This window comes from Mus musculus, chromosome 4 (assembly GCF_000001635.26).
Source record: "Mus musculus strain C57BL/6J chromosome 4, GRCm38.p6 C57BL/6J".
Lineage (NCBI taxonomy): Eukaryota > Metazoa > Chordata > Mammalia > Rodentia > Muridae > Mus > Mus musculus.
The window spans coordinates 126,363,460-126,389,797 of NC_000070.6; the positions used below are offsets into that span (position 1 = coordinate 126,363,460).

Below are 26,338 nucleotides of genomic sequence, written 5' to 3' on the forward strand. Positions count from 1 at the left end.
AGTATTTGAAAATTTTAGGTTATCTAATTCTAAAAACAACATTAAGCAGGAGAAGGAAAAAATTGCAGTATTCTGCTGTTGCAGTGCTGGGGATCAAATCCAGGTCTGTGCACATCTTCAGGCCAGTGCTCTAGCAATGAGTTGAACTCTCACTAAAGAAGAATGCATTTTTAAAATATTTCTTACCATACACTGGTGTCTTCCCGGGCAGGATGACGATAATGAGCTGCAGTCCTGAGTAGGTGTTCTTGAGATGCCGGAACATGGGCTCCACGCTGTCTGCCCCCTGTGCGTATTTGCAGAAGCATGGCTGACCCTGGATGGGCATCCCTGCATCCTTGGAAATCTTCCGAAGCTGGTCTGTGAAACCTCTGAAGGTGAAACCAGAAAAGATTGTCTAGACATCAAAATGTACCAAATATTTTATCTTTTGTGTGTGTATAGTATTAAGGATTGAACCTACGGCCTGTGTGTGTTCAGCAAGTGCTCTACACTGAGCTATATCTCCAGCTCCAAGTCTACCAAACACCAATGAAAAGGTTTTTTTCTTTCTCTCAGAGAGGCAGAGGCAGAGGCAGAGGGGAAGAGGCAGAGAGGCAGAGGCAGAGGGGCAGAGAGGCAGAGGGGCAGAGGCAGAGGCAGAGGCAGAGGCAGAGGCAGGTGGATCTCTGAGATTAAGGACAACCTAGTTTACAAACTGAATTCTAGGACAGCCAGGGTTACATAGAGAAACCCTGTCTCAAAAAAAAAAAAAAAAAAAAAAAAACCAAGGAAAAAGGAGAAGAAGAAGGAGGAGAAAAGAAGAGGAGGAAGAGAAGGAAGAGGAAGAAGAAGACGAGGAGGAAGAAGGAGAGGAGAAAGAGGAGGAAGAAGGAGAGGAGAAAGAGGAGAAGGGGAAAGAAATAGCAGGTGAAGATCTGTGTGTTTGCTTGATATAGAAAAGGCCATCAGATTACGAACATTAAAGGCAACAGAAGGTAGCAGTAATCTATAGTGGCCTTCCTTTGTCCTTTGTGGATATGTTCAAAGACTCCCCAGTGGGTCTGGGGAGACGGCTTAGTTGGTAAAAGATTTACTGTGTACACCTCTACTGTCAGCACTGAGGAGGTTGAGACTGGATCCCTGGGGTTTGCTGGCCAGCCACTAACTGAATTAATGAATCCCAGATTCAGTAAGAAGCCCTGTCTCAAAAAATAAAGGGGAAGGTGATTGAAGAAGACCCCTAAAATCGCCAGGCAGTGGTGACATGTGCTTTTAATCCCAGAAATTGGGAGGCAGAGGCAGGCAGTTCTGAGTTCGAGGCCAGCCTGGTCCACAGAGTGAGTTCCAGGACAGCCAGGGCTACAAAGAGAAACCCTGTCTTGAAAAAAAAAATCCCTAAAATCAACTCTGGCCTTAACCTATCTGCACACACACACAGATATACATGTATACATATATATTCACATACAAGACTCCCATTGGATGTTTAAAAGTGTGGATGGTACTAGACCCTATATTTTAATTCCTCTTGATCTCAACCAATGGCTATAATTTTTGAAGTCCCAGGTATAACAAGTAAATTTATACACCCCCCCCCTTCCTTCCTTCCTTCCTTCCTTCCTTCCTTCCTTCCTTCCTTCTTTCTCCTTTTTTGGTTTTTCAGACAGAGTTTCTGTGTAGTCCTGGTTGTCCTAGATCTCACTCTGTAGACCAGGCTGGCCTTGAACTCAGGGATCCCCTGGCCTCTGCCTCCTGAGTGCTAGGATTAAAGGTGTGCATCACAACACTCACCTTTATAATTTCACTATAAAATACTCATTTTTAATGTACATTGTTGAAACTTCAGCAATTTTTTCTTTCCTTATTAAGCTGACAACCTTTGTCTTTTCATTTAAATATTTCAATGGGTTCTAAGCCAATGAAAGACCCTGGTGGATAATGCCCGATAATTGACATCTTTGGCTGACTTCTGGCCTGTACATGCAGAAAGATGTACATCCACACACATCTGCAAATGTGTGGGCACACATGGATACACACATTACTGCTGAGACTGGGTCTTGTTAATTTATGATTCTCCTGCCTCAGCCTCCCATGTAACTGGAATGATAGGTGATCCCAGCCAGATGGAAAAAATAGTTTTAACGGTTCACTGGTTAAATATATTCCATACTGAGGCAACATTTGTTAGAACATGAAGTGAATCATTTAAAACTGAAATAGAGGGCTGGGGTATATAGTTCAGGGATGCAGCCTATTGGATGTACAAGGTCCTGGGTTCACCCATAGTGACATAAAAAAATAATTAAAAAAAATTCAAACATAAAAGGTCCCCAGACCAAATCTATGAAACACCTTATGTACTGGCTAGTTTTGTGTCAACTTGACACAGCTGGAGTTCTCACAGAGAAAGGAGCTTCAGTTGAGGAAATGCCTCCATGAGATCCAACTGTAAGGTATTTTCTCAATTAGTGATCAAGGGGGAAAGGCCCCTTGTGGGTGGGACCATCTCTGGGCTGGTAGTCTTGGCTCTATAAGAGAGCAGGCTGAGCAAGCCAGGGGAAGCAAGCCATTAAGTAACATCCCTCCATGGTCTCTGCATCAGCTCCTGCTCCCTGACCTGCTTGAGTTCCAGTTCTGACTTCCTTGGTGATGAACAGCAGTATGGAAGTGTAAGCCGAATAAACCCTTTCCTCCCCAACTTGCTTCTTGGTCATGATGTTTGTGCAGGAATAGAAATCCTGACTAAGACAAACTGGTACCAGCATAGTGGGTTATTCCTGTGACAACCTGACCATGTTTTGGGGAGGACTGTGGAAGGACTTTGGAACTTTGGGCTTGAAGATCCATTTGTTGTTAAGAGCTTTGTCAGATGCTGTGAAGGAGCTTGGAAGACAATGTTGAGAACAGTTCAGAAGATGGAGGTCTGGCTTGTGAAATTTCAGAGGGAAAATTAAAGACTCTTTTCAGGGCCATTGCTATTTTGATTGGGAAGATTCTGTGGTTCCGGTTAGCTGGGGCTGAAGAATCAGGTGTGATTTACAAGATACCAGAACTACTAAAGCAAAAACTTTGCATTACTGGGACTATTGATGCTGGTTAGCTGGAGCTAGGAAATTAGCGGTGATTAAGAAGAGACCAGCATCGTTGAGGTGACATCTTCTGGGAAGTGTTTTCTGAAAGCACAAAGAGGCTGTGTTCCAGGGATAGCCAAGGCTGTACTCCTGCTGCAGCGGGACTTGCTAATGTGTAAGGGTCACCCAGGTGGTACTGGTTTTGAAGGCATGAAGGGGTCACGCAGAGCAGCTGAGGCTCGGCACTGTGAGAGGCCATGGAAGGCCATTGGTGAAAGTGCAGCGTCAGTTGCAATTGATAGCTCAAGACTGACGGGGTCATGCAGTGTTTTGGAGATGCCAGTACCATGAGATGACCACCAAGAGCAGCAGCAGTGGAGTACAGGTATCTGGAGCCTAGAGAATGACTCGTGTGCTACAAAGGGCATGGCTGGAGAAGTGACCCAAGCCCTTGGAGGAGGCCAGAAGATCATGAGTTGGATCCCAGACATTGGATGGTTGGAGAACTGTGCCCTGATATTTTTCCCTCTTGAAGAAAGTTTTTTTAGTGAAGCCCACAGTTAAGAGACTTTTAATTGTAAAGACTTTGGATTTTAAGAGAGATTGAAATTTTAAGAATTTGCAAAGACCGTGGGACTTTTAAAGTTATTTAGATCTTGGGGATGAATAAGAAACTAAGGGTTGAGGCTTACTAGTGATGTGTTTGTGTGTCAAGTTGACAAGGGGTCAATTGTACTGGCTAGTTTTGTGTCAACTTGACACAGCTGGAGTTCTCACAGAGAAAGGAGCTTCAGTTGAGGAAATGCCTCCATGAGATCCAACTGTAAGGTATTTTCTCAATTAGTGATCAAGGGGGAAAGGCCCCTTGTGGGTGGGACCATCTCTGGGCTGGTAGTCTTGGCTCTATAAGAGAGCAGGCTGAGCAAGCCAGGGGAAGCAAGCCAGTAAAGAACATCCCTCCATGGCCTCTGCATCAGCTCCTGCTCCCTGATCTGCTTGAGTTCCAGTCCTGACTTCCTTTGGTGATGAACAGCAGTATGGAAGTGTAAGCCGAATAAACCCTTTCCTCCCCAACTTGCTTCTTGGTCTTGATGTTTGTGCAGGAATAGAAACCCTGACTAAGACACCTTACTTTAGTATTTCTTCTCTGCACTGCCTCTGTGTGGCAAAGCAAGCAATAGCCCACATTTTGATTTCGACTCCTGTGTGGAACTGTTTTCCTCGCATGTCCCATACTCCGTGGCTGGGTGTGGCTACTGTCCGGTTCTGGAAGAGAAATGACATGTGAAAAATCAAAAACTTTCCCAAATAATGCATTTCAGGTAAGCTCAAGTAAGCACTTCAAGTTCTGAACTGATAAATCCTCAGTACTCCGTGTGGAGTTGACTGTTCTAAATCAATATTATTTATACTGTTAAAACCAAAAGTCCAGTAAGAGGCCAGCAAGACGGTTCAGCAGGTCTTTACTTCACATGCAGCTCTTGTCCCCTTGCATGCTGACCTGAGTTTGACACCTCGCCACCCCCAAGAACTCATATAGTGGAAGGAGAGAACCCAACTCTCTCACTTACCTTTTGACTTCCACATGTGCACCCCCATAATAAATATATATGTAAATAAAAAATTATGCTAAACTCAACTAAAGAAATTCACCTTGAAACAAATAAAACACCCAATGTATTGTTGGAATGACAAAATAGTAAGTTTGAAACTTAGAGTGCCATTCTCTCCCTACTTAGCAAATTATTTACTTATTTTCTATATGAGTGCTCTGATGCATGTACACCTGCATGCCAGAAAAGAGCATCAGATCCCATTACAGATGATTGTGAGTCACCATGTGGTTGCTGGCAATTGAACTCAGGACTTCTAGAAGAGCAGCTGTGCTCTTACCTGCTGAGCCATCTCTCCAGCCCCATACTTGGCAAATCATATGTGTATGATTAGAATGCTACTGATAGGCTTTACCCGTCCTCCGTACTGGAGCATAGGTGCTGGAAGTACACGTCCTGTCACATGGGCCATTTCATCCCGCACTTTAAACTGAAACTCCTGAACAAATGGATCTGTTTCATAATTTGCACTTCTTACCTAACAACAGAAAAGATTTGTCATTATTCTTAGACTTTCCCTCAATCTCTCACTATCCTTGCTAGACCCTCCACTTTTCTTCCTCTATGCCAACTATATATATAATAAGTATAATCAACAGTGCCCTGACCATAAGGCAGAGAATATTTTCCTGTAGACTGAGTCAGGGACTGTAGGACATCTATGAACACCTTGATAACTCAGAACTCAATGTAGATATTAGGTTGAATAATATACTTCAACTATTTGTGATCCATGGAAATGATGACTTTAAGCAATTCCAGGATCGAGAAATACCTATCTAAAATGGGATAAGAACCTCTGACTGAGATGATGGTGCATGCCTTAATCCCAGCACTCGGGAGGTAAGGCAGGTGGATTTCTGAATTCGAGGACAGCCTGGTCTACAGAGTGAGTTCTAGGACAGCCAGGGCTGTTATACAGAGAAACCCTGTCTTGAAAAATGAAAAACCAACCAACCAACCAAAAAAGAACCTCAGACTGGACAGTTTGGTTAGTTAGAACCAAAACAAAAAACCTCTGGTTATAAAGAATCTAGGAACATAACACTAAAATTACCTTTTTCTAACTACCCACTTTATAATTTATTTAATTTTATTTCAGTATTTTCAAGTATATCATATCATATACATTTATTTAAAGAGAAATAGTAAAAACAGATTTTTAAAAAGTCATCATCAGTTATAGATGATGTATGTTATATAAAATGTATATAACATATCCACGCATAGAGTCAAAGAACTAATAATACATGGTTTTTCAGCACTGTATCCTACCAAGATACGCTATTAGCTATTTTTCTTTTCTTTTTTTTTTTTTCTTTTGTTTTTTCAAGACAGGTTTCTCTGTGTAGCCCTGGCTGTCCTGTAACTTAGTCTGAAGACCAGGCTGGCCTTGAACTCAGATTTGTTTCCCAAGTGTTGGGATTAAAGGTGTGTGCCACTATACCTGGCTTTTTCACAATCTCTTTTAATTCTCACAGTTTATAAAATGGTAATGTTGCATCAGCTTGTAAGGAATGGTTTTCTTTCTTTTCTTTCTTTCTTTCTTTCTTTCTTTCTTTCTTTCTTCCTTTCTTCCTTTCTTCCTTTCTTCCTTCCTTCCTTCCTTCCTTCCTTTCTTTCTTTCTTTCTTTCTTTCTTTCTTTCTTTCTTTCTTTCTTTCTTTCTTTCTTTCTTTCTTTCTTTCTTTCTTGGTTATCTTACTTATTTACATTTCAAATGTTGTTCCCCTTCCCAGTCTCCCCTCTGCAACCCCCACACCCCATCCCCCTATCCTGTGCCTCTAAGAGGGTGCTCCCCCACCTACCCACACATCCTCCCACTCCTACCTCACCCCTCCAGCATCACCCTATGCTGGGGCAACAAGCCTTTACAAGACCAAGGGCCTCCCGTCTCATTGATGCCAGATAAGGCAATCCTCTGCTACATGTGTAGCTGGAGCCATGGACCCATCCATGGTTTCTCTTTAGATCGTATAAATCTTTTGCTTTTAAATAAAAACGTATTCACTTTACATCCTGATCACTGCTCCCCCTCCTAGTCTTCCCCTCCCACAATCCTGACCCCCATCCCCTGCTCCCTTGAGTGGCTCACCCTAATGCATTTAAATCCCATTTCAGAGTTTTGTACTAACCAATCTGCTAATTTCCTCTTGTCTATCTGGTGCAGATCTTGCTGTTGCCTTTATCATTGTAGAAGTCTGATTGTCCGTTAGTTTCTTGATACACCTTTGCCCAGCCACAATATTACAGACCTAGAAATAGAATAATTTATACAATGTATATATTTTTGTTAGAACTCACTTGCTTAATGCCAATCACATGTTAAATATAATTTTAAAGTCTACATTATTAAATCACTTCTTTTTACTGTATGTTAAACTAAAAAAGTAGAGAACAAATTACACACGATCACATAATTATAGTTAGGAAAAATGTACAGGATAAAGACGGAAAGAAACAGCAAAAATGCTAACCAATGGTAGAATTATGGGTGAACTTTTTTCCTACCATGTTGGCTAGTTTTATGTCAGCATGACACAAAACTCAATAAAGAAAATACTTCCATAAGATCCTGCTGTAGGGCACTTTCTTAATTAGTGATTGATGGAGAAGGGCCAGCCCATCGTGTGTGGTGCCATTCCTATGCTAGTGGTCCTGGATTCTATAAGAAAGCAGGCTGAGCAAGCCATGGGGAGCAAGCCAGAAAGCAGCACCCCTCCACGGCCTCTGCATCAGCTCCTGCCTCCAGGTTTCTGGCCTGACTTCCTTTGATGATGAACAGTGATGTGGAAGTGTAAGCTGAATGAACCCTTGGCTCCCCAAGTTGCTCCATGGTGCTCTGACCAAGACATATACTATTTTATTTAATGAAATTTTAGAAAAAAAAGAAGAATTTAAAAATTGTTCAAATTTCAAGATACATATGAGACTCAGATAAATCATAGGCCATTAAATCCCCTAAAAGAACAGGTCAGGGAGATGGCCCTGAGGGTAAAGAGCTTGCAGCATAAGAACCCGAGTTCAGATCCCTAGCATTGTACAAAACTATGCCTGGTAGTATATGCCTGGTAGTATATGCCTGGAACCCCAGTGCTGGGGAAGAGGGAGGGGAAAGGAAGGTGGAGAAACAGATCCAGCTGATGTCTGGGTTCAATGAGAGACCTTGTCTGGAAAACCAGATGGATAGCAATATTGAAAAACTCTTGATGTCATCCTTTGGCCTACACAAACATGCACGCATGGTGCACACACACACATATGTGCAAGCACATTCACACTTGCACACACATACAGACACAGGAACAGAAGCTAATCATAAGCAGTGTAAAGACATTACTTCTAGTGGCAGGTATGTATGCTTCTGCTCCTGCCCCACTTGCAGGCAGGGAAGGTGTGGGTACTTCAGCTGCAGCGTGTACTTTTCTCTGAAATACTGAGCCACAGTCCTCTCCACAGTTTGGCCATTTTCTAGCTGTAAAGGAAAGCTGGAAAAAAGAAGAGCCGACATGAACTACTCTTATCCCACTATGAGTTGGCCAACTTCCCAGCCCTTACTCGAGAGTGCGCTGCCTCACGTCACTGCTGTGGTGAACAGCAGCTTTCCTTACGTTTGGTGGCTGGCAGGCCTTCTCGTTACATTACAAACACGGTATTTCCGTCTCATTGTTCCACAATGAGTCACTTCAACTTTCAGACCTGTTCCCAACAAGAAAAATGAAGGTTACAGAAATTCCATGAAAAATGCTTACCAGTCTGTACCACTACTATAAAACCTCTATTCTGAGCAGGCACAAAGTCTGTGACACAAGCAATGTGATTTCAGAAACTTTTACATGACATTGCTAATGATCATAATTATGACAGACCTAATACCAATTTTTTTTTTACACCATCAAGCTCTACTTATTAAGAAAGAAAATCCTGTAATTCGCTAAGTCCAAAGATCAAGGGAAAAAGTTCTCCACTAGAAACAAAAAATGTATTTTTACAATAAACTCAGGAATTTTTAAACTTGGGAATGAGAACATAAGCATTTGAATAGCCTCTCATCACACTGACTGAAGATCAGGGTTTCAGAAAGTTGAAGGAGGAAGTCCTTCTAAGATTTGTGAAACAGGCAGAAAAAAAGATCTGGTCCTTTTGTCAGAACCAGAGTGACAATTTTATTAGGTATTTTTCTTACTGTGTTAATTTTTTTCTCAGAAATAGTGACTATGAGAATGGAAAAAATAATTCTTAATTAAAAAAATTATTTTGTGTGTATACTCATACACACATGAATGTAGGGGTCAAATGATAATTTAAAGAAATTGGTTCTTTTCTTCCACCATGTGGGTTCTGGGGAGCAAACTTAGGTTGCCAAGCTCGGGGCAAGTGAATTTGCCCACTGTGCCATCTTGTCAACCTTCCAAGTAACTTTTTTTTTTTTTTTTTGAGGCAGGGTCTCTCTAGGTACTCTGGCTGTACTGAAACTTGGTATATAGATCAGATTGGCCTTGAACTCACAAAGACCCATCTATCTTTGCCTCCTGAGTGCTGGAATTTAAGGTATGGGCCACCACTTTCTGGTTCCTTCAAATAATTCTTAAAGTGGGTGATCTCTACTTTCTTATGGAGTCATTGACCCCTTTGAGAATCTGATAAAAGCAATGAACTCTTAGAAAGATACATATATATTACATGTGTATATACAATGTAACAAGTAATCTAAAATACTTCTAGATCATTGTAATGCATTTATGAACTTTAGTGATTCAAGGATTCCAGGCTGTTCTAGAAAGTAAAGAAATGGGCTTTGGGGGATGGAGAGATGGCTTAGCGGTTAAGAGCACTGACTGCTCTTCCAGAGGTCCTGAGTTCAGTTCCCAGCAACCATATGGTAGCTCACAACCATCTGTAATGGGATCTGAAAAACAAATGGGTTTTGACTCCTCAGCTGAGGAAAGCCCCTGTTTCGGAGTTGCTCAGGGCTGTGTATGCACAGGCGCGTGTCCTCCCACTGAGCACTGTGCGCACACAGGTGCGTGTCCTCCCACTGAGCTCTAACTCCGTCCTTTTCACTTAGTTTCAAGACAGGGTCTTGCCGAGTTGCTCAAAATATCCTTGCATTTATTTTCCTTCCTAGCTTTTTGGAGTTGGGGGGGGGATGCCTCCATGACTGGCATATCAAGAAACCAGGAAGGTTCTTGGCTTTCTTTTTGAAGGTAGAGGATGATGACAGGCTCCCTCAGTGTAGTCCTGACTGGAACTTGTTACATAGACCAGGCTGCCCTTGAACTTACAGAGATCTGCCTTTATAGTGCTGGATTAAAAGCACGCACTACTATGCCCAGCAAGAATTTTCTTAAGTACTGATGAGAAACACAATTTCCTGAGATGATGTTTTACGCTTCTGCTAATATGGCAATCATTAATAATATGTTACTGAGTACAGGAAATGCAGCTAATGTGCCTGATAAACTGAAAGTTTACTTTTAATTAAATTAAATAGATACACAAGTTCCTGGCTGCCATATTGGCCAAAGTAATAATCCAGGAGTTAAGAAATGGACATATAATATCTATTCTTCACAGAAAAACAGACCCATTTCTAAAGTTTGGCCTAGGCTCCAAAAAGTGAGTCTAGAAGGGTACAAATGGAGTTTTAGTTTCTGAACAGAATAATGGTTATTATACTGTATGTAATTTTACTTTTATATTTATAGTTCCTATAGTGAAGGAATTCTCATCTGGATGTGATTTTACCTGCCCCTCCCCCTGGAACATTACGTGTGCATACCTGCGTGTGCAGGTGTGTGTTGCTGTGAGCAAATCCAGGGCCTTGGTACACATTAGGCAAGTGCTTTACTAAGTTACACTCCCAGCCCGCAAGAAGACTTCTGTGATTGTTAGAACTAGGTGATATCACTGGCAGCTAGAGAGTAGAAGTTGGATACTTCCAAATATTCTAGAATGTACAGAATTGTACCTATCAACACAGCAAAGAATTACCCAGAACAAAATGTCAAGAGAAACTCTACCACAGTATAATTTGTTTTCTTGCCTAATTATTAACAATAGTACCAATCACTAAGTTCACTCACAGTAAATGATATTTTCTTTTGACATATCAGCACAAATTAGGATAGTAAATAATTTTTCTTTAAGAGTATTCTTTTTTTTTTTTTTTTTTTTTTTGGTTTTTCGAGGCAGGGTTTCTCTGTGTAGCCCTTGCTGTCCTGGAACTCACTCTGTAGACCAGGCTGGCCTCGAACTCAGAAATCCGCCTGCCTCTGCCTCCCGAGTGCTGGGATTTAAAGGCGTGCGCCACCACGCCCGGCAATAAAAGTATTCTTAATAAAACTTAAGCCACTGAGAATTAATTTTTATTATAACCAAATTTTATTATTTCTAAAATTAAGTTTCAAATATTTATTATGTCATTATATTATAAAGGAGGCCAGAAAATACAATGGAAGGCCTTTTAAGAGGGAAACAGGGATACTATGGAATAAGGAACATAAAAATATGTTCAGGGGAAAAACAAAATAAGTTTCTGTTGTTTGAAACATTTAACTATTTTCAAATCTTCCCCATGATTTAAAAAAGTATAGATTTTACAAATATAAATAAAGTTCTATATGCTTATAAAACAAATATTAACTAAAAGTAAATTAATGCTTTTTTATACATAAAGTTATCATACTTTCCCCAGTATTTCTGCTGTGAAAGTACCATGAGTTATTGGTTGATTAAAAAAAAAAGCCACTCCAAGTTATTACTAACTAGTTGGAGGTAAATTTAACTAGATTACAATCAATATACTAAAATTTATATTCATTAGGGCATAATTTATAGCAGTATTTAGCAGCTATCATCAAATTCCTTACATAAGTTAAAATCCAAACATTACTGAACAGAAAACTCTATTTTTTGAGTTCCTGTGGTGGGGGTATACTTTAAAAAGTCTTCATTTTAAAAAAGTCTTCTTGACTTTGAATGGAAGAAAAAAAAATACTGGTTTATTAATTAGATATAACCCAGACTTTCTATCCCAAATGTAAGATCATAGATCATAGCTAACAATTAGATCAAATTCAGGGGCTAGCGAATAGTCAAAATGAAAGATTGGAACAGGTAATTCTCTGCCCAGGCCCCTCCCCAAACCCTCCATCCAACCAAAAAGTTTGGCTTTAACAAATATTTAACCTATAAACTTGGCTTTACCTTCACTCTAACATCAACTTTATAATGCTTTCTAGTCAACTTTTCAGTCATTTCTTTGGGCCCCTGAGCAGTTGAAGTTAAGACCGAGTCCATGCTCTCCGGGCAGCAGCTGAATCCTTGTTCTGTACATCTTGTATTTTCTGTGATAGAGTGGTGATATGAGTTGATTGCATAGTTACCGAAAAGTAATGTATGTGACTGCATGATATCAGAGGTGGTAACTAAGCAGCAACTCGGCTAGAAACCATGGCACTGAGATGATCACATACATAATGGTAGATAATGTACTAACCTGACAATGCTAACTGCAGTTAGAACAGATTATGAAAGGACAATGATATGGTTGCAAACAGTTATCTTTAATAGTTTCTTATTTTGGAACTTAACTTGAGATAGATGGATGCTTAGTGACAAAACAGGAAGGGCTTTTCTTTTCATGTTTTATTACAATGACTATCTCTTTTTTGTTGTTACTGAATGGCACAGAATGAATGATAACTGGAACAAGCAGGATGTCGTCACCTACTCTAATTGGTTTGGGGGACTGAAAGATGTTCAGTGAACAAACTCGAATGCTTCATTCAAACCACAAGCTGAAAATTATCTGCAACAAATAGGTAAAATCTTAAACAACAACATCATTATTTCTGTCTATTTAAAATGTAGCATTTAATATTAACAAAGTTTCTTATGTTACTAGATAATATCTGGTTTTCCTTCATGTCTATATACTACACTAAATACAGTGGAGTTACATCTTATGTGAGGATTAGATACTAAAGTCATAAATATGTAAAGAATTATATACAATCAAATTACTTTTTAAAAATTCCTGAAATTGCTAATAAAGCACTGTTATGTGAGTTTTAACACAAAGCTGTAAATGCACTGTAAAATGTACAGAAGGAGTAAATATGAACAGAATAAATAGGACAATATTAAAGTAATTTTAATTTGAGGGGCCACAGAGAATACCTTTTTAATGTAATGAACATATGATGAAACACCACTGTAGTAACTATAACTAAGTAAGACAGGTACCTTTAAAATGTACAATAAATAGCTAAGTACAATCTGGATTAACACATAAACTGGTGAACTCCAATTTTTAAAATTCCAAAGAAATAAGATTTAAAAAAACTGTAATTTTAGAAAAATAACATTAATTAGAATATGTTCAAAGAGTGAATCAAATTCTAAAGTAGCAATATCTTTAAGATAAGATTCTTACTTTAAAAAGATAGTATTAGAGAAACATTTTCCCATGAGACATGTTCCTCTCTCTAGCTAGTATGGAAGAGTATTCATAAAAATCATAGCTGGATTACTTAGCATATTCTTCACTCAACTACTACCTAAGAAGCTACAATAATGGATATGATGTAACATTTTATAATTAATCTATATTCTATTGGTCATATTACACAATATGATTCTAATTATAAAAACTTTTCAATAGAAAATTGTCTTATCCATGCATTTTATAGTGAAGCTACTATAAATACTAATTAGTAACAAACTATAGAAATGATATCTGAAAGGACAGTCTTCTAAATGCTAATTAACTCACCTTTTATCTCCTTAGTGAATTTTACCCGATGAGAATCAGTCAGGGGTCTGGGTTGTTCATCAATGTTGTGAATGTCAAGAACTTCACACATGAACTGAATTACAGGTTGTGCTTTGTAAAAGGCAGTGGCAGAAACTAAGGAAAAAAATAATATAAATTTAATATTTAAAATCAAAGAAACTTCATTCTAGGTTTCCATAATTAACTGTGTTAAATAGTTAAAATGATCCCTTATGTGTAAGTGTGTGTGTGTGTGTATGTGTATGTACATATACATATTACTACACACACACACACACACACACACACACACACACACACACACACACACACACTATATGTATATGTGTTTTCCAAAATGAAGTAATTTGATTTCTGAGATACAAGAACAGAAAGGTCAAATACTATGGGTTTTATCATCTAACTCATCATGGGTAACTGTCTTCACAATGAAGTGTTTTATGATACAAGAACTTGTGAAGCCAAAGAATGCCCAAGTGGATTACTTCTTAAACGAGGCTTCGTGGGCTAGAGAGATGGCCCAGTGGTTAAGAGCAATGACTGCTCTTCCAGAGGTCCCGAGTTCAATTCCCAGCAACCACATGTTGGCTCACTGCCATCTGTAATGGGATCTGATGCCCTCTTCTGGTGTGTCTGAAGATAGCTACAGTGTACTCATATAAATAAAATAATAATAAAAAAGCAACAACAAGGTTTCGTATGCAACTATGCTACTACAGTCTCTTCTAGAGACAGCTTTCTTTATCTTATAAGGGTTTGAGAAAACAGTGATATGAATACAAGCCACAGGTCATACTGGGAGGTATCTGCCCAGGGGTCTGAGTCACAGGTGGTGGTTTACTAACCACATCTTTACTAACCAGCATGATTATTTTTAAAATGGTTTTTATTTCTAGATTTTGGAACTATAAAATAGTTAGAAGACCACACATATCTTTTTTTCTTCCTCTCCCTCTTACTCCTCATTTTCCTACTCCTCCTTTGAAATAGCCTCTCATTGTGGGTAGTCGGGAACTCAATATGTAGCCCAGGTTAGCCTCAAACTTACAAAGATGCATCTCCTCCTACCTTAGTGCTGGGATACCATACTTAACCTTGTATTATTCTTTTTAAGATTAAAAAGAATTATGAATGTATATGTGTCTATGGGAGAGTTTGTGCATGCGAGTGTACAGTGACCTCAGAGGACAGAAGAGAGTCTGAGTCCCCTAGAGCTGGAGTCACAGATGGTAATGAGCGGCCTAGTGTGGGTGCTGAAGATGGACTTCAGGCAGGAAGACTGCTCTAAAGTCTTGGACCAGCCACACATTCCATTCTTTTACTAAAAAATTGTGGGAACATTTTTGTGCATAAACAAATGCCAGCAAAGTGGGAGGTGGTGACTCACGCCATTAATCCCAGCACTCATGAGGCAGAGGCAGGCGGGTCTCTACAGCCACATGGCCAGTCAGGTCTACACAGTGAGCCCCATCTCAAACAAAACAAAACAAAAAACAAACAACAATGACCTCAAACCTAAAGTGAAAACATGCCAGTACAGTATATACTGTACATGGATTTTTCATTTTGTTTGATTAGTTCAGCACATGCTGGCCTCAACTACTTTTTTTTTTTTTTTTAAATATTTATTTATTTATTATATGTAAGTACACTGTAGCTGTCTTCAGACACACCAGAAGAGGGCATCAGATTTCATTACAGATGGTTATGAGCCACCATGTGGTTGCTGGGATTTGAACTCATGACCTTTGGAAGAGCAGTCGGCACTCTTAACTGCTGAGCCATCTCACCAGCCCTCAACTACTTTTTAGAGAGAAAATAGATAAAAGAAGTGCACTGTGAATAACCTGTGCTTTTGCCTTTCCTTTCATCCTACAGTAGATTTTCTTCACTAGATACTACAGTCACACCTACTGTCTCACAGGCCACAGTTGGAACGTACACACATACACAACAATTTCTTCTACTGTATTTTCTGTTACTCTTCTAATCACTCACTGGTACCATCTTCTAGACTACATCCAGTGACATGGGCATTTGAGATGAAAACTAAACCTAGTGATACAAGTTTTAAAAAGGATGTATTGAAATCAATGAACACAGTTTAAATAAGGCTAATTTTTAGTGATGAGAGATCACTGGGGCCCTTTGTGGACCTTTCAAATTTTTGTTGTTTAAGACAGCATCTCATATGCCCAGGCTAGTTTCAGTCAGTCATGACCTTGGACTCCTCTATTCATCTTATTTCCACTTTCCAATATACCTTTTCAGCACCTCAAAGTACCTTCTCCAAAACTGACCACATAATCAATCACAAAACAGGCCTCAACAGATACAAGAAGACTGAAATAATTCCATGCGTCCTATCAGATCACCACGGATTAAGGCTGGTATTCAATAACAGCAAAAACAACAGAAAACCCACATACCCATGGAAACTGAACAACTTTCTACTCAATGATAACTTGGTCAGGGAAGGAATAAATTAAAGACTTCCTGGAATTCAATGAAAATGATGATACAGCATACCCAAACTTACAGGATACAATGAAAGCAGTGCAAACAGGAAACGTCATAGCACTAAGTGCCTTGGTAAAGAAACTGGAGAGATCCTACACTAGCAACTAAACAGTACAGCTGAGAGCTCTAGAACAAAAAGAAGCAAACATACCCAAGAGGAGTAGAAGGCAGGAAATAGTCAAACTTAGGGCCAAATCAACCAAATAGAAACAAAAAGAACTATACAAAGAATCAACAAAACCAAAATCTGGTTCTTTGAGAGAATCAACAAGATAGATAAGCTCCTAGCCAAACTAACTAAAGGGCCCAGAAACAGTATCCAAATCAGAAATGAAAAGGGACACATAACAGCAGAAACTGAGGAAATTCATCAGATCTTACTACAAAAGCTTATACTCAACAAAACTGGAAAATCTAGAGGAAATGGATGATTTTCTAGACAGATACCAGGTAACAAAATTAAATCAAGAGCAGGTAAGCTATCTAAACAGGACCATATCCCCTAAAGAAATAGAAGTCATTAAAAATCTCCCAACCAAAAAAAGCTCAGGGCCAGATGGTTTTAGTGCAGAATTCTACCAGACCAACAGAAAAGCTAATACCAATATTCCTCAAATTATTCCATAAAATAGAAACAGAAGAAACACTACCTAGTTCATTATACAAAGCCACAATTACTCTGATTCCTAAGCCACACAAGGACTCAACAAAAAAAAAGAGAACTTCAGACCAATTTCACTTACGAATATCGATGCAAAAATACTCAATAAAATTCTTGCAAACTAAATCTAAGAACACATCAAAACCATCATTCTCCATGATCAAATAGGCTTCATCCCAGGGATGCAAAGTTGGTTTAATATACAAAAATCCATTAACATAATCCACTATATAAACAAACTCAAAGGAAAAAAAAAATCACACCATCATCTCCTTAGATGCTGAAAAGTATTTGATAAAATACAACACCTCTTCATGTTACAAGTCTTGGAGAGATCAGGAATTCAAGGCCCATACCTAAACATAATAAAAGCATTTTCAGCAAACCAACAACCAATATCAAATTAAGTGGAGACATACTTGAAGCAATCCCACTGAAATAGGGGACAAGACAAGGATGCCCACTCTCCCTACATCTATTCAATATAGTACTTAAAGTTCTAGCTAGAACAAGCCAACAAAAGGAGATCCGGGCACACAAATTGGCAAAGAAGAATGTTCTAAATAAATAAGAATTATGAACCATAAAACTAGTAAAAAGGCATTGTGAACAAAGCTTACCCAATTTAAGATTAGTAGAGACTGTGTGCAAAATGTACAAGTTAATACGTAGAATATGTGATGTTCCTAAATCCTAGGTAAAAAAGTGGCAAAGGATATGAGAAGATATCTCATATTCCAATATCTAAATGGCAAACCACCATTTCATTAATAATGTTATTTATAATTAAAGAGATATATTTAAAAACCATTTTGAAGAATCAAAATGGGCACAAAAGTTCAAGATTGGTTCCACAGACTGAGAACAAGCAAAAAGGAAAATGAAGGACTTAGATTACAGAATATAATCTAATAATTGTATCACAAAGGGAAAGATAATATGTAAAAATATGAAGACATACATAGTTATTTTAACTCAATTTCACTATATTGGAATAGGTAGATATTCTTGAAGAATTCTACAAATATAAAATGGTACAGAAATTAGAATTCTTAAGGTAGCATGATTTGAGAGAACAGCAAGAATGGAATAAGGGTCAGCAGAAGAGCTCAGTGGGCAAAGGTGCTGTCTGAATGCCACCCCAGGACCCCAAGGTTGAAGAAGAGAACCAACTTCTCCAAGATGTCCTCTGACTACTGCACATATGCCATCCCCACAAGATAAGTAAAAGTATAATTAAAAAGGTGATGGGATCCATCCACCTAAACATCAATGGAATGAAATAAATTACATTGTAAATACATACATAGTACAGAGAAAAATAATTGAGAAGGCACCAGAATTCAGTTAAACTGAATAATGAGGAAGTTAAGGAAGTTTGGGTAAAATGAGAGATTACTAATTACTTAAGATTGTATCTAGATAGACAATTGTAGAGAAAATTATCAAACTAGGTCATGACATTATGAATGAGTCGCTGTCCAACTTGAATGTAATGCATTACTGAGTTTATTAAGCTTAATTCATTAAACTTTTACAATATATCTTAAAATACATGCATCTTCTACAAGATTTACTCATCTATACTGGTTAGAATAGTTTTGTTTGTTTTTGGCTCAGAACTGGACGTACAGCTTTTACATGTTAGGTAAATGCTCTACCACTGAGCTACATTCTCAACCCAATTCCTAATTGTTTTTTTCTGTTGGAAACATATCCTTTACTTGTGTCACAAATTGTATGTTTAATGTTAATTAACTAATTCATTAGGTAATAACTGATTGTTTTAGAGGTTAACTCAGGGCCTTAGGTGTACTAACAAGTATGCAACAGGAAACAATTTTTAAAAAGCTCAAAGGTCTGGAAGGATGGCTCAGCAGTTAAGAGCACTGACTGCTCTTCCAGAGGTCCTGAGTTCAATTCCCAGCAACCACATGGTGGCTCACAGCCATCCATAATGGGATCTGATGCCCTCTTCTGGTGTGTCTGAAGACATTGACAGTATACTCATATATATAAAATAAATAAATCTTTTTTTAAAAAGCTCAATTCCATATAAATCATTCTGTGAAATGAAGACGCAGTGGATCTGAGGGAGGGGAAGGTGGGGAACACGGGAAGTGTTGAGGGGAGGCTGCAGTTGGGATGTATTGTATGAGAGAAGAATAAATAAAAAGAACAAAAAATCATTCTGACACTGAGAAACAACATAAAGAGAATAAAAAAAAGTTGGAAATCAAATAGACTCACTGGAGCTTACTTTTAGCCCAGTCCTCACTAGCTGTGACTTTTCTCAGTGCTATTAATATATTTATTTATTATGGTTCTTAGAACTGAACTTAGAACTGAACCTATGGCCTCATGCATGCTAAGTGTTATACCACTAACCTTCATTTCCAGTCCTCTGAGCTTCTAATTATTTATCTGTTAAAAAAACCAAAAAAACAAACAAAAAATTTCTGGAGTAGGAAAGATGACTCAATAGTTTTAAGAGTGTTTACAGCTATTCCAGAGGCTGAGTTTGGTACCCAGAACTCACATCCAGGCATAACTCCAGCACTAAAGGATCTGACGCCGGTTTCTGGTCTCTGTGGACACTTAACAACAAATTATGGTGTATGTACATACTGTGTGTATACACAGACACAAACACATACTAAGAATAAAGATAAGCTACCTCTCAGAGCACTGGAAATTACCAATGCAAAGTATCCACTTGTGCCTCAAACATGGGAGCAACTCAGAGCACCTATTTTCACTTCCGAGTAATTTTCTACTGCCATTTTCTCATTCATCTATTGCAAGATCAATGAGTTATACTATCAATGTACAATAATTCTTTGAAAAGACTATATGAAATCTTGTTAATATATATGAAGTTAGGATTTTCACTGTGTCCAAACTGAAACTGTATGAGGACACAGGAAGGTTGGGGGTATTGCTTGATGGTTAGAGGACTTGCCTAGTATCAGATCCCTGGATTTGATTCCCTAGTACTGCAAAATAAAATATAAGTATATACATGAAATAAACTGATACAATAGAAAATTACAGATGCAAAAAAAGAGATTTAAGTATTTGCAACATTTAAAATAATTAGGACATGTACCAAGAAAGACTAGATCAAAATTAATAGTCAAAAAATATGGCAATATATGATGGATCTTGGCAAAGAAACTTTTCACAACTATAACTGAATGCTGGGCAGTTACTGGTGGGAGGTGTCTGGAAAGGTTACATGCTACGACTATTACTTACCCCAACAGTGCCACTTAAAAACTAACTCTTGGCGGCTGGAGAATGGCTCAGTAATTACAAGCACTGGCTACTTTTCCAGAGAACCGTGTTTGATTCCCAGCACCCATACAGCAGTTTACAACCATCTGAAACTACAGTTCCAGGGATCCAACACCTTCTGGTCTCCAGAAGCACCAGGTATGCATGTGGTACACACATATAAATACAGAAAAACACTCAAACACATAAAAAATCTAAAACAATGATCTTGCTAGTACCCAAGAAGGTTCTTTCTCTAAATCTCTCCCAAGCCTAACAGTGCTCTAAGAAAACCAAAATTCTTACTGCTGTACTGGCACCTTCTTTATGGATGTACAATATAAATGCACACCACTAATTCTAAGTTAGAGTTCCCAGTTCTTGAAATTATGTAACTGAAAACATAAACTATATGATTTTTTCCAGATTTTATCATATCAATTAAATATAATTAAATTCTTCATTTTTACTAATACATGATTTTTTTTGAGAAGTACACAACTATTCTAATTGTCTTGGTACTTTTCCTTGGATACTAAAAATGCTATCAATGGTCTCTTTCTCCTCTCCCTCTCCCCCCGCCTTCACACACACACACACACACACACACACACACACACACACACACACACACCTGTATTTGAACACTTCTATCTATGAAACTGCTGGCTCATGAGGGATGTACATTCCTTTCTTATAACAGTTCTTTCACAGTTATTTCAGTTTCTGACCTTTCACAAGCAATGCATGAGTCTCTGTGGTGGGGCCAGTGAGAAGGTTTAGCAGGCAATGACTTGCTGCCAACCCTGACCTTACAAGTTCCATCCCAGGAGCCTACATGGTAGAAGAACTGACTTCCACAAGTTGTCTTCCGACTTCCACACATGCACCCTGGCACACGTCCTCACCACACAATAAATAAATGTAATTATGATGCCCCAGGGAAGGGGGCTATGGGGAGGGGAGGTGGGGGTGAGGGTGGGATGGGGTGGGTAGGGGAGCACCCTCTCAGAGGCAAAGGGGATAGGGGATGGGTGAAGAACTCTTGGAGGGGGGACTGAAAAGGAGAGCAACATTTGGAATGTAAATAAATAAAACAATTTTAAAAAATTAAAAACCAAAGTCATGTTGGGTACTATTCACAACTATTAAATATTGTTAGACAAGATTAGTCACTCTGATAGGTACATGGCAGTGATTTAAAAAGGGGGACTAGTGAGATGGGGAGAGAGAGAGAGAGAGAGAGAGAGAGAGAGAGAGTGTGTGAGAGTGAGAGAGAAGCAGTCCGAGAAACAGACCGAGTCCTAGGGGCCCTGGTGGGGTCTACATTGCTGCCCTTGTGTTCTTATAAAAGTTTGGCAGTTCATTCTCTGAAAAAGGTAAAACAAAATAAAAAGCTCCCTGGAAGGAGGATGCCAGACATAGTTGAAGGCACAGGAGTTGAAGGCACAAGATTGTACCACCAACAGGGATCAAAATGAGTGCAAACACTAAATGCTGATACAGAAATTCCTCTGGCTAAAATCTCTAACTTGGCTTTCAGAACACAGATGGCCAGATTTAGCCTTTAGGCAGGTGCATGAGAAGGCTAATCTTAGCTAACCTTACCTGCTCCGAACAAGGACACCTAAGGATTACAATAGCCCAACTTCAACGACTGAATGACTTCACCCTTTCATGAAGGTCCAGGTTGACTAGACACCTTTGTGTATACAGTACTTGCATTTGGTGTGTTTAGACACTCCCACTGAGGTCCTAGACATAACAGAATAATAATAGAATGCTATCTTAAGATATCCACCCTTAAAAGATGGGGCTCAGAGCTAAACAAAGAATTCTCACCCGAGGAATACCGAATGGCTGAGAAACACCTGAAAAAATGTTCAACATCCTTAATCGTCAGAGAAATGCAAATCAAAACAACCCTGAGATTCCATCTCACACCAGTCAGAATGGCTAAGATCAAAAATTCAGGTGACAGCAGATGGTGGCGAGGATGTGGAGAAAGAGGAACGCTCCTCCATTGTTGGTGGGATTGTAAGCTTGTACAACCACTCTGGAAATCAGTCTGGCGGTTCCTCAGAAAATTGGACATAGTACTACCAGAGGATCCCGCAATACCTCTCTCCTGGGCATATATCCAGAAGATGTCCCAACCGGTAAGAAGGACACATGCTCCACTATGTTCATAGCAGCCTTATTTATAATAGCCAGAAGCTGGAAAGAAACCAGAAACCCCTCAACAGAGGAATGGATACAGAACATGTGGTGCATTTACACAATGGAGTACTACTCAGCTATTAAAAAGAATGAGTTTATGAAATTCCTAGACAAATGGTTGGACCTGGAGGGCATCATCCTGAGTGAGGTAACACAATCACAAAAGAACTCAAATGATATGTACTCACTGATAAGTGGATATTAGCCCAGAAACTTAGTATAGCGAGATATAAGGTACAATTTGCAAAACACATGAAACTGAAGAAGAACGAAGACCAAAGTGTGGACACTTTGCCCCTTCTTAGAATTGGAAACAATCACCCATGGAGGGAGTTACAGAGACAAAGTTTGGAGCTGAGACAAAAGGATGGACCATCTAGAGACTGCCATATCCAGGGATCCATCCCATAATTAGCCTCCAAACGATGACACCATTGCATGCACTAGCAAGCATTTGTTGCAAGGACCATGATATAGCTGTCTCTTGTGAGACTAGGCCGGGGCCTAGCAAACACAGAAGTGGATGCTCATAGCCAACTATTGGATGGATCACAGGGCCCCCAATGGAGAAGCTAGAGAAAGTATCCAAGGAGCTAAAGAGAACTGCAACCCTGTAGGTGCAACAATGTTATGAACTAACCAGTACCCTGGAGTTCTTGACTCTAGCTGCATATGTATCAAAAGATGGCCTAGTAGGCCATCACTGGAAAGAGAGGCCCATTGGACAGGCAAACTTTATATGCCCCAGTACAGGGGAACGCCAGGGCCAAAAAATGGGAATGGGTAGGTAGGGAAGTGGGGGGGAGAGGGTGTGGGGGACTTTTGGGATAGCATTGGAAATGTAATTGAGGAAAATACGTAATAAAAAAAGATATTAAAAAAAATATCCAGGAATAGGGCTGGTGAGATGGCTCAGCAGGTAAGAGCACCCGACTGCTCTTCCGAAGGTCCCGAGTTCAAATCCCAGCAACCACATGGTGGCTCACAACCATCCGTAACTAGATCTGACTCCCTCTTCTGGAGTGTCTGAAGACAGCTACAGTGTACTTACATATAATAAATAATAAATAAATCTTTAAAAAATTTTTTAAAAAGGTTTTCTTATTAAAAAAAAAGATATCCAGGAAGCAAAAAAGAGCTGTTAATAAAATAGATATTAAAAAGCGAACAAAAGTGGCACATGCCTTTAATCCCAGCACTCGGGAGGCAGAGGCAGGTGGATTTCTGAGTTCGAGGCCAGCCTGGTCGACAAAGTGAGTTCCAGGACAGCCAGGGCTATACAGAGAAACCCTGTCTCGAAAAACCAAAAAAAAAAAGCAAACAAAAGGTAGAAAACTTCTAGAAAGTAGCTCAAAACTGAGATTAAAAAGACAAACAAGTGCTAGAACACCGACGTTAGCGTTTTGTTGTTGATGTTGTCTATTGATGCTTGACAAAGAATATCCAAGACAAAAATTAAAAGCGTGATCTCAAAAGGACCACTGTAAGCCAAACAGGAAAGGCGCATTCAACCAGAGTCAACCAGAAACTAGTAAGAAACCAATCTGAAAGCTGTGCTGATTACGATACACTGAGCCAGTCTCCTAATGCAAGGACAGACTGCCTGGGAAAGCCTGACTTCCATCACAGTAAACAGAGTCAGGACTGATTGTGGAAGCTGTGAAAAAATTGGGAGGAGTAAAAGGCTTCTGCCTGAATGACTGAAGGCTGAGCTGTTTCCCGAAGCGCTTGCCTGTGCTGCAGCCTTGCTTCTAAGCACAATGTGACTTGCAGTTTCATTACAGTAGAATGTTTGAGTTTTAAAGTTGGTGGTTGAGTGGCCTTTAATCCCAGCACTAGAGAGGCAAAGGTGGGCAGATCTTTATGAGTTCATCATAGCCAGCCTGCTCTACTTAGTGAGTAAAGGCTAATGGAGAGACCCTGTCTCAAAAACCAAACAAAGAATGCTATTTAAACTGCTGGCTTGAGTTTAATGAAAAAAAAAAATCGTTAAAATAATTTGGTTTGGGATTTGGATGGAATTTCCAAAATAACTCCTAAAAATACTTCAGTTATTTCATATTATATATTTATACCAAGCATTCTCAGCATTGGTGATTATAAAGTCAAAATAATGATCAAATCTGATGCTCTGTTCTATGTCCTACAACATCCAATACTCAGGCAAGACTTAATCCTCCCCTAGCCCCACAGCTAGCCCAGGCTGCTCTGGAACTTAGCTGAGGATGGCCTTGAACTTCTGCTCCTCCTTCCACGTCCTAGGATTACAGGCATGCAGCACCATGCCTAGATAAGATAGAATCTTTATGTAAAATTAAGTGCATATATTATTACGCAATTTTTTATCTTTAACAAAAGGGGAGTAATAGTATAATTATTTTAAATTATTTTATTTATAAGTATTTATCATTTTATAATTATAAAAAATTATTTAAATTAAATAATTATTTTAAAATAAATTTAAGACTTACTATCAATGGATGTTTAATTTGCATATCTATTTTATATGTTCTGAATAGATAAGACAACAAGAATGTGCTACTGTACGTGGCTTGATAAAGAATGTTTTATAAAACGCTACTTTTTATTGAAAAATTTTAATAAAGGCTTTTTTTTTTTTTTGATGGAACCCAGGAATTCTACCTCTGTGCTACTCTGTCCCTAAAATAATGTTTTAATCCTGAGATGTCTAAGGGCTAACACTTGCCTTTCAAGAATCTGGCTTCTTAAGAGATGCAGTACAAAGTCGTATCATAAACAGTGGAATCAGAATTGTTGACCTCTTCAACTTAACTAAAGGCCATGTGAGCTTAGACTAATGGCCTTTTTCTCTTTTCTACTCAGTCTGGGGTTTATGCTATCTCATAACTGTGTGGGGATGTGTTCTGAGGTGGAGTCAGTCTCCCTATGTTACCCAGCCTCATTTTGAACTAGTGTGCTTAACTCCTCCTCCCACCTCAGCCTCCCACACGTAAGTGTGCACCATTGCCCTTAGTTCTACAGTGGACATTTGTGTGAGATAATAATATTAGATGCTTAGGTGAAAGGGTCTGGAATGTAGCTCTGGTCGAGTGTGTGCTTAACGAGCATTAGGCCCCAGACTAATCCCCAGTACCGCGGAGCCCAAAGAAAACTCTACCTTAAGAGCTGTGGTGCTTCTCACACATTTGAATTAAGATGATAAAATCCAAGTAGCAAATGGGGTTGGCTCAAAATGTGTTAATCACCCCGCATTTCCACTGAATGCTAAGGCTGCACTGATGGCAATGTCAAACGCCAATGAAAAGAAACCAAGCCGGGCGTGGTGGCGCACACCTTTAATCCCAGCACTCGGGAGGCAGAGGCAGGCGGATTTCTGAGTTCGAGGCCAGCCTGGTCTACAAAGTGAGTTCCAGGACAGCCAGGGCTACACAGAGAAACCCTGTCTCAAAAACCAAAAACCAAAAAAAAAAAAAAAAGAAACCAAGCTGTGAAGGATCTTAATTCTAAGAGAGTTCCCAAACTCAAGAGGACTTGAAATGTGGGGAAAAAAAGTGTACACTTAAGTATACATCATTATTCATGGGTATATATATGTATATTCACTGACTATAGCCCACACACAAATGTGACTGATATGTGAAGTGTTGGTGATGCTGCATATAGAAATGATTCCATATAGAATGTGTACTCATAAGCATATTTTGTATCTTAAACATACATGATTTTTGTCGAACACATCTTAATAAAGCTCAGGAGAGGACCATTTAATATTCTAGGCACTATGTTCATTTTATTAAGATTCCATAATCTTTTTATTTTGTTTTGTTTTTCCATACAGGGCTTCTCTGTGTAGCACTGGCTGTCTTGGAACTTGATCTAAGTTGGCCATGAACTCAGAGACATCCACCTGCCTCTGTCCCCTAAGTGTTGGAATTAAATGCATGAGCCACCACCATCTGCACTGCACCATAATATTTTTTTTAAAAAAAATCAAAGCTGGGCGTGGTGGCGCACGCCTTTAATCCCAGCACTCGGGAGGCAGAGGCAGGCGGATTTCTGAGTTCGAGGCCAGCCTGGTCTACAAAGTGAGCTCCAGGACAGCCAGGGCTATACAGAGAAACCCTGTCTCGAAAAACCAAAAAAAAAAAAAAAAAAAAAAAAAATCAATTTTAACATTTTTCTGCTTTGAAATTCTGTTACAGCTTATTCAC

The 26,338-nt window shown here is 39.2% G+C and overlaps 1 protein-coding gene across 9 annotated transcripts in view; it reads right to left on the bottom strand.

Moving 5' to 3' along the window:
- Positions 1-26,338, bottom strand: part of Ago3 (argonaute RISC catalytic subunit 3) — a 104,677-nt gene that overhangs the window by 36,466 nt on the left and 41,873 nt on the right. For 5 of the 9 annotated variants that reach the window (XR_001784115.2, XM_006502917.4, XM_011240478.3 and 2 more), the window contains 7 exons: positions 13,448-13,582; positions 8,280-8,367; positions 8,009-8,156; positions 6,804-6,923; positions 5,025-5,147; positions 4,189-4,322; positions 187-371 (listed from right to left, as the gene is read on the bottom strand). Coding sequence is in view for 8 of the 9 variants with exons in the window: in XM_006502917.4 (XP_006502980.1) it covers positions 187-371; positions 4,189-4,322; positions 5,025-5,147; positions 6,804-6,923; positions 8,009-8,156; positions 8,280-8,367; positions 13,448-13,582 (933 nt within the window). In the remaining variant the exon portion in view is untranslated. Of the gene's footprint in view, positions 1-186; positions 372-4,188; positions 4,323-5,024; positions 5,148-6,803; positions 6,924-8,008; positions 8,157-8,279; positions 8,368-11,877; positions 12,018-12,403; positions 13,388-13,447; positions 13,583-26,338 lie in introns of those variants that run through there. The other 4 variants (XM_030253390.1, XM_030253391.1, XM_030253389.1 and 1 more) reach the window with 3 other exon arrangements.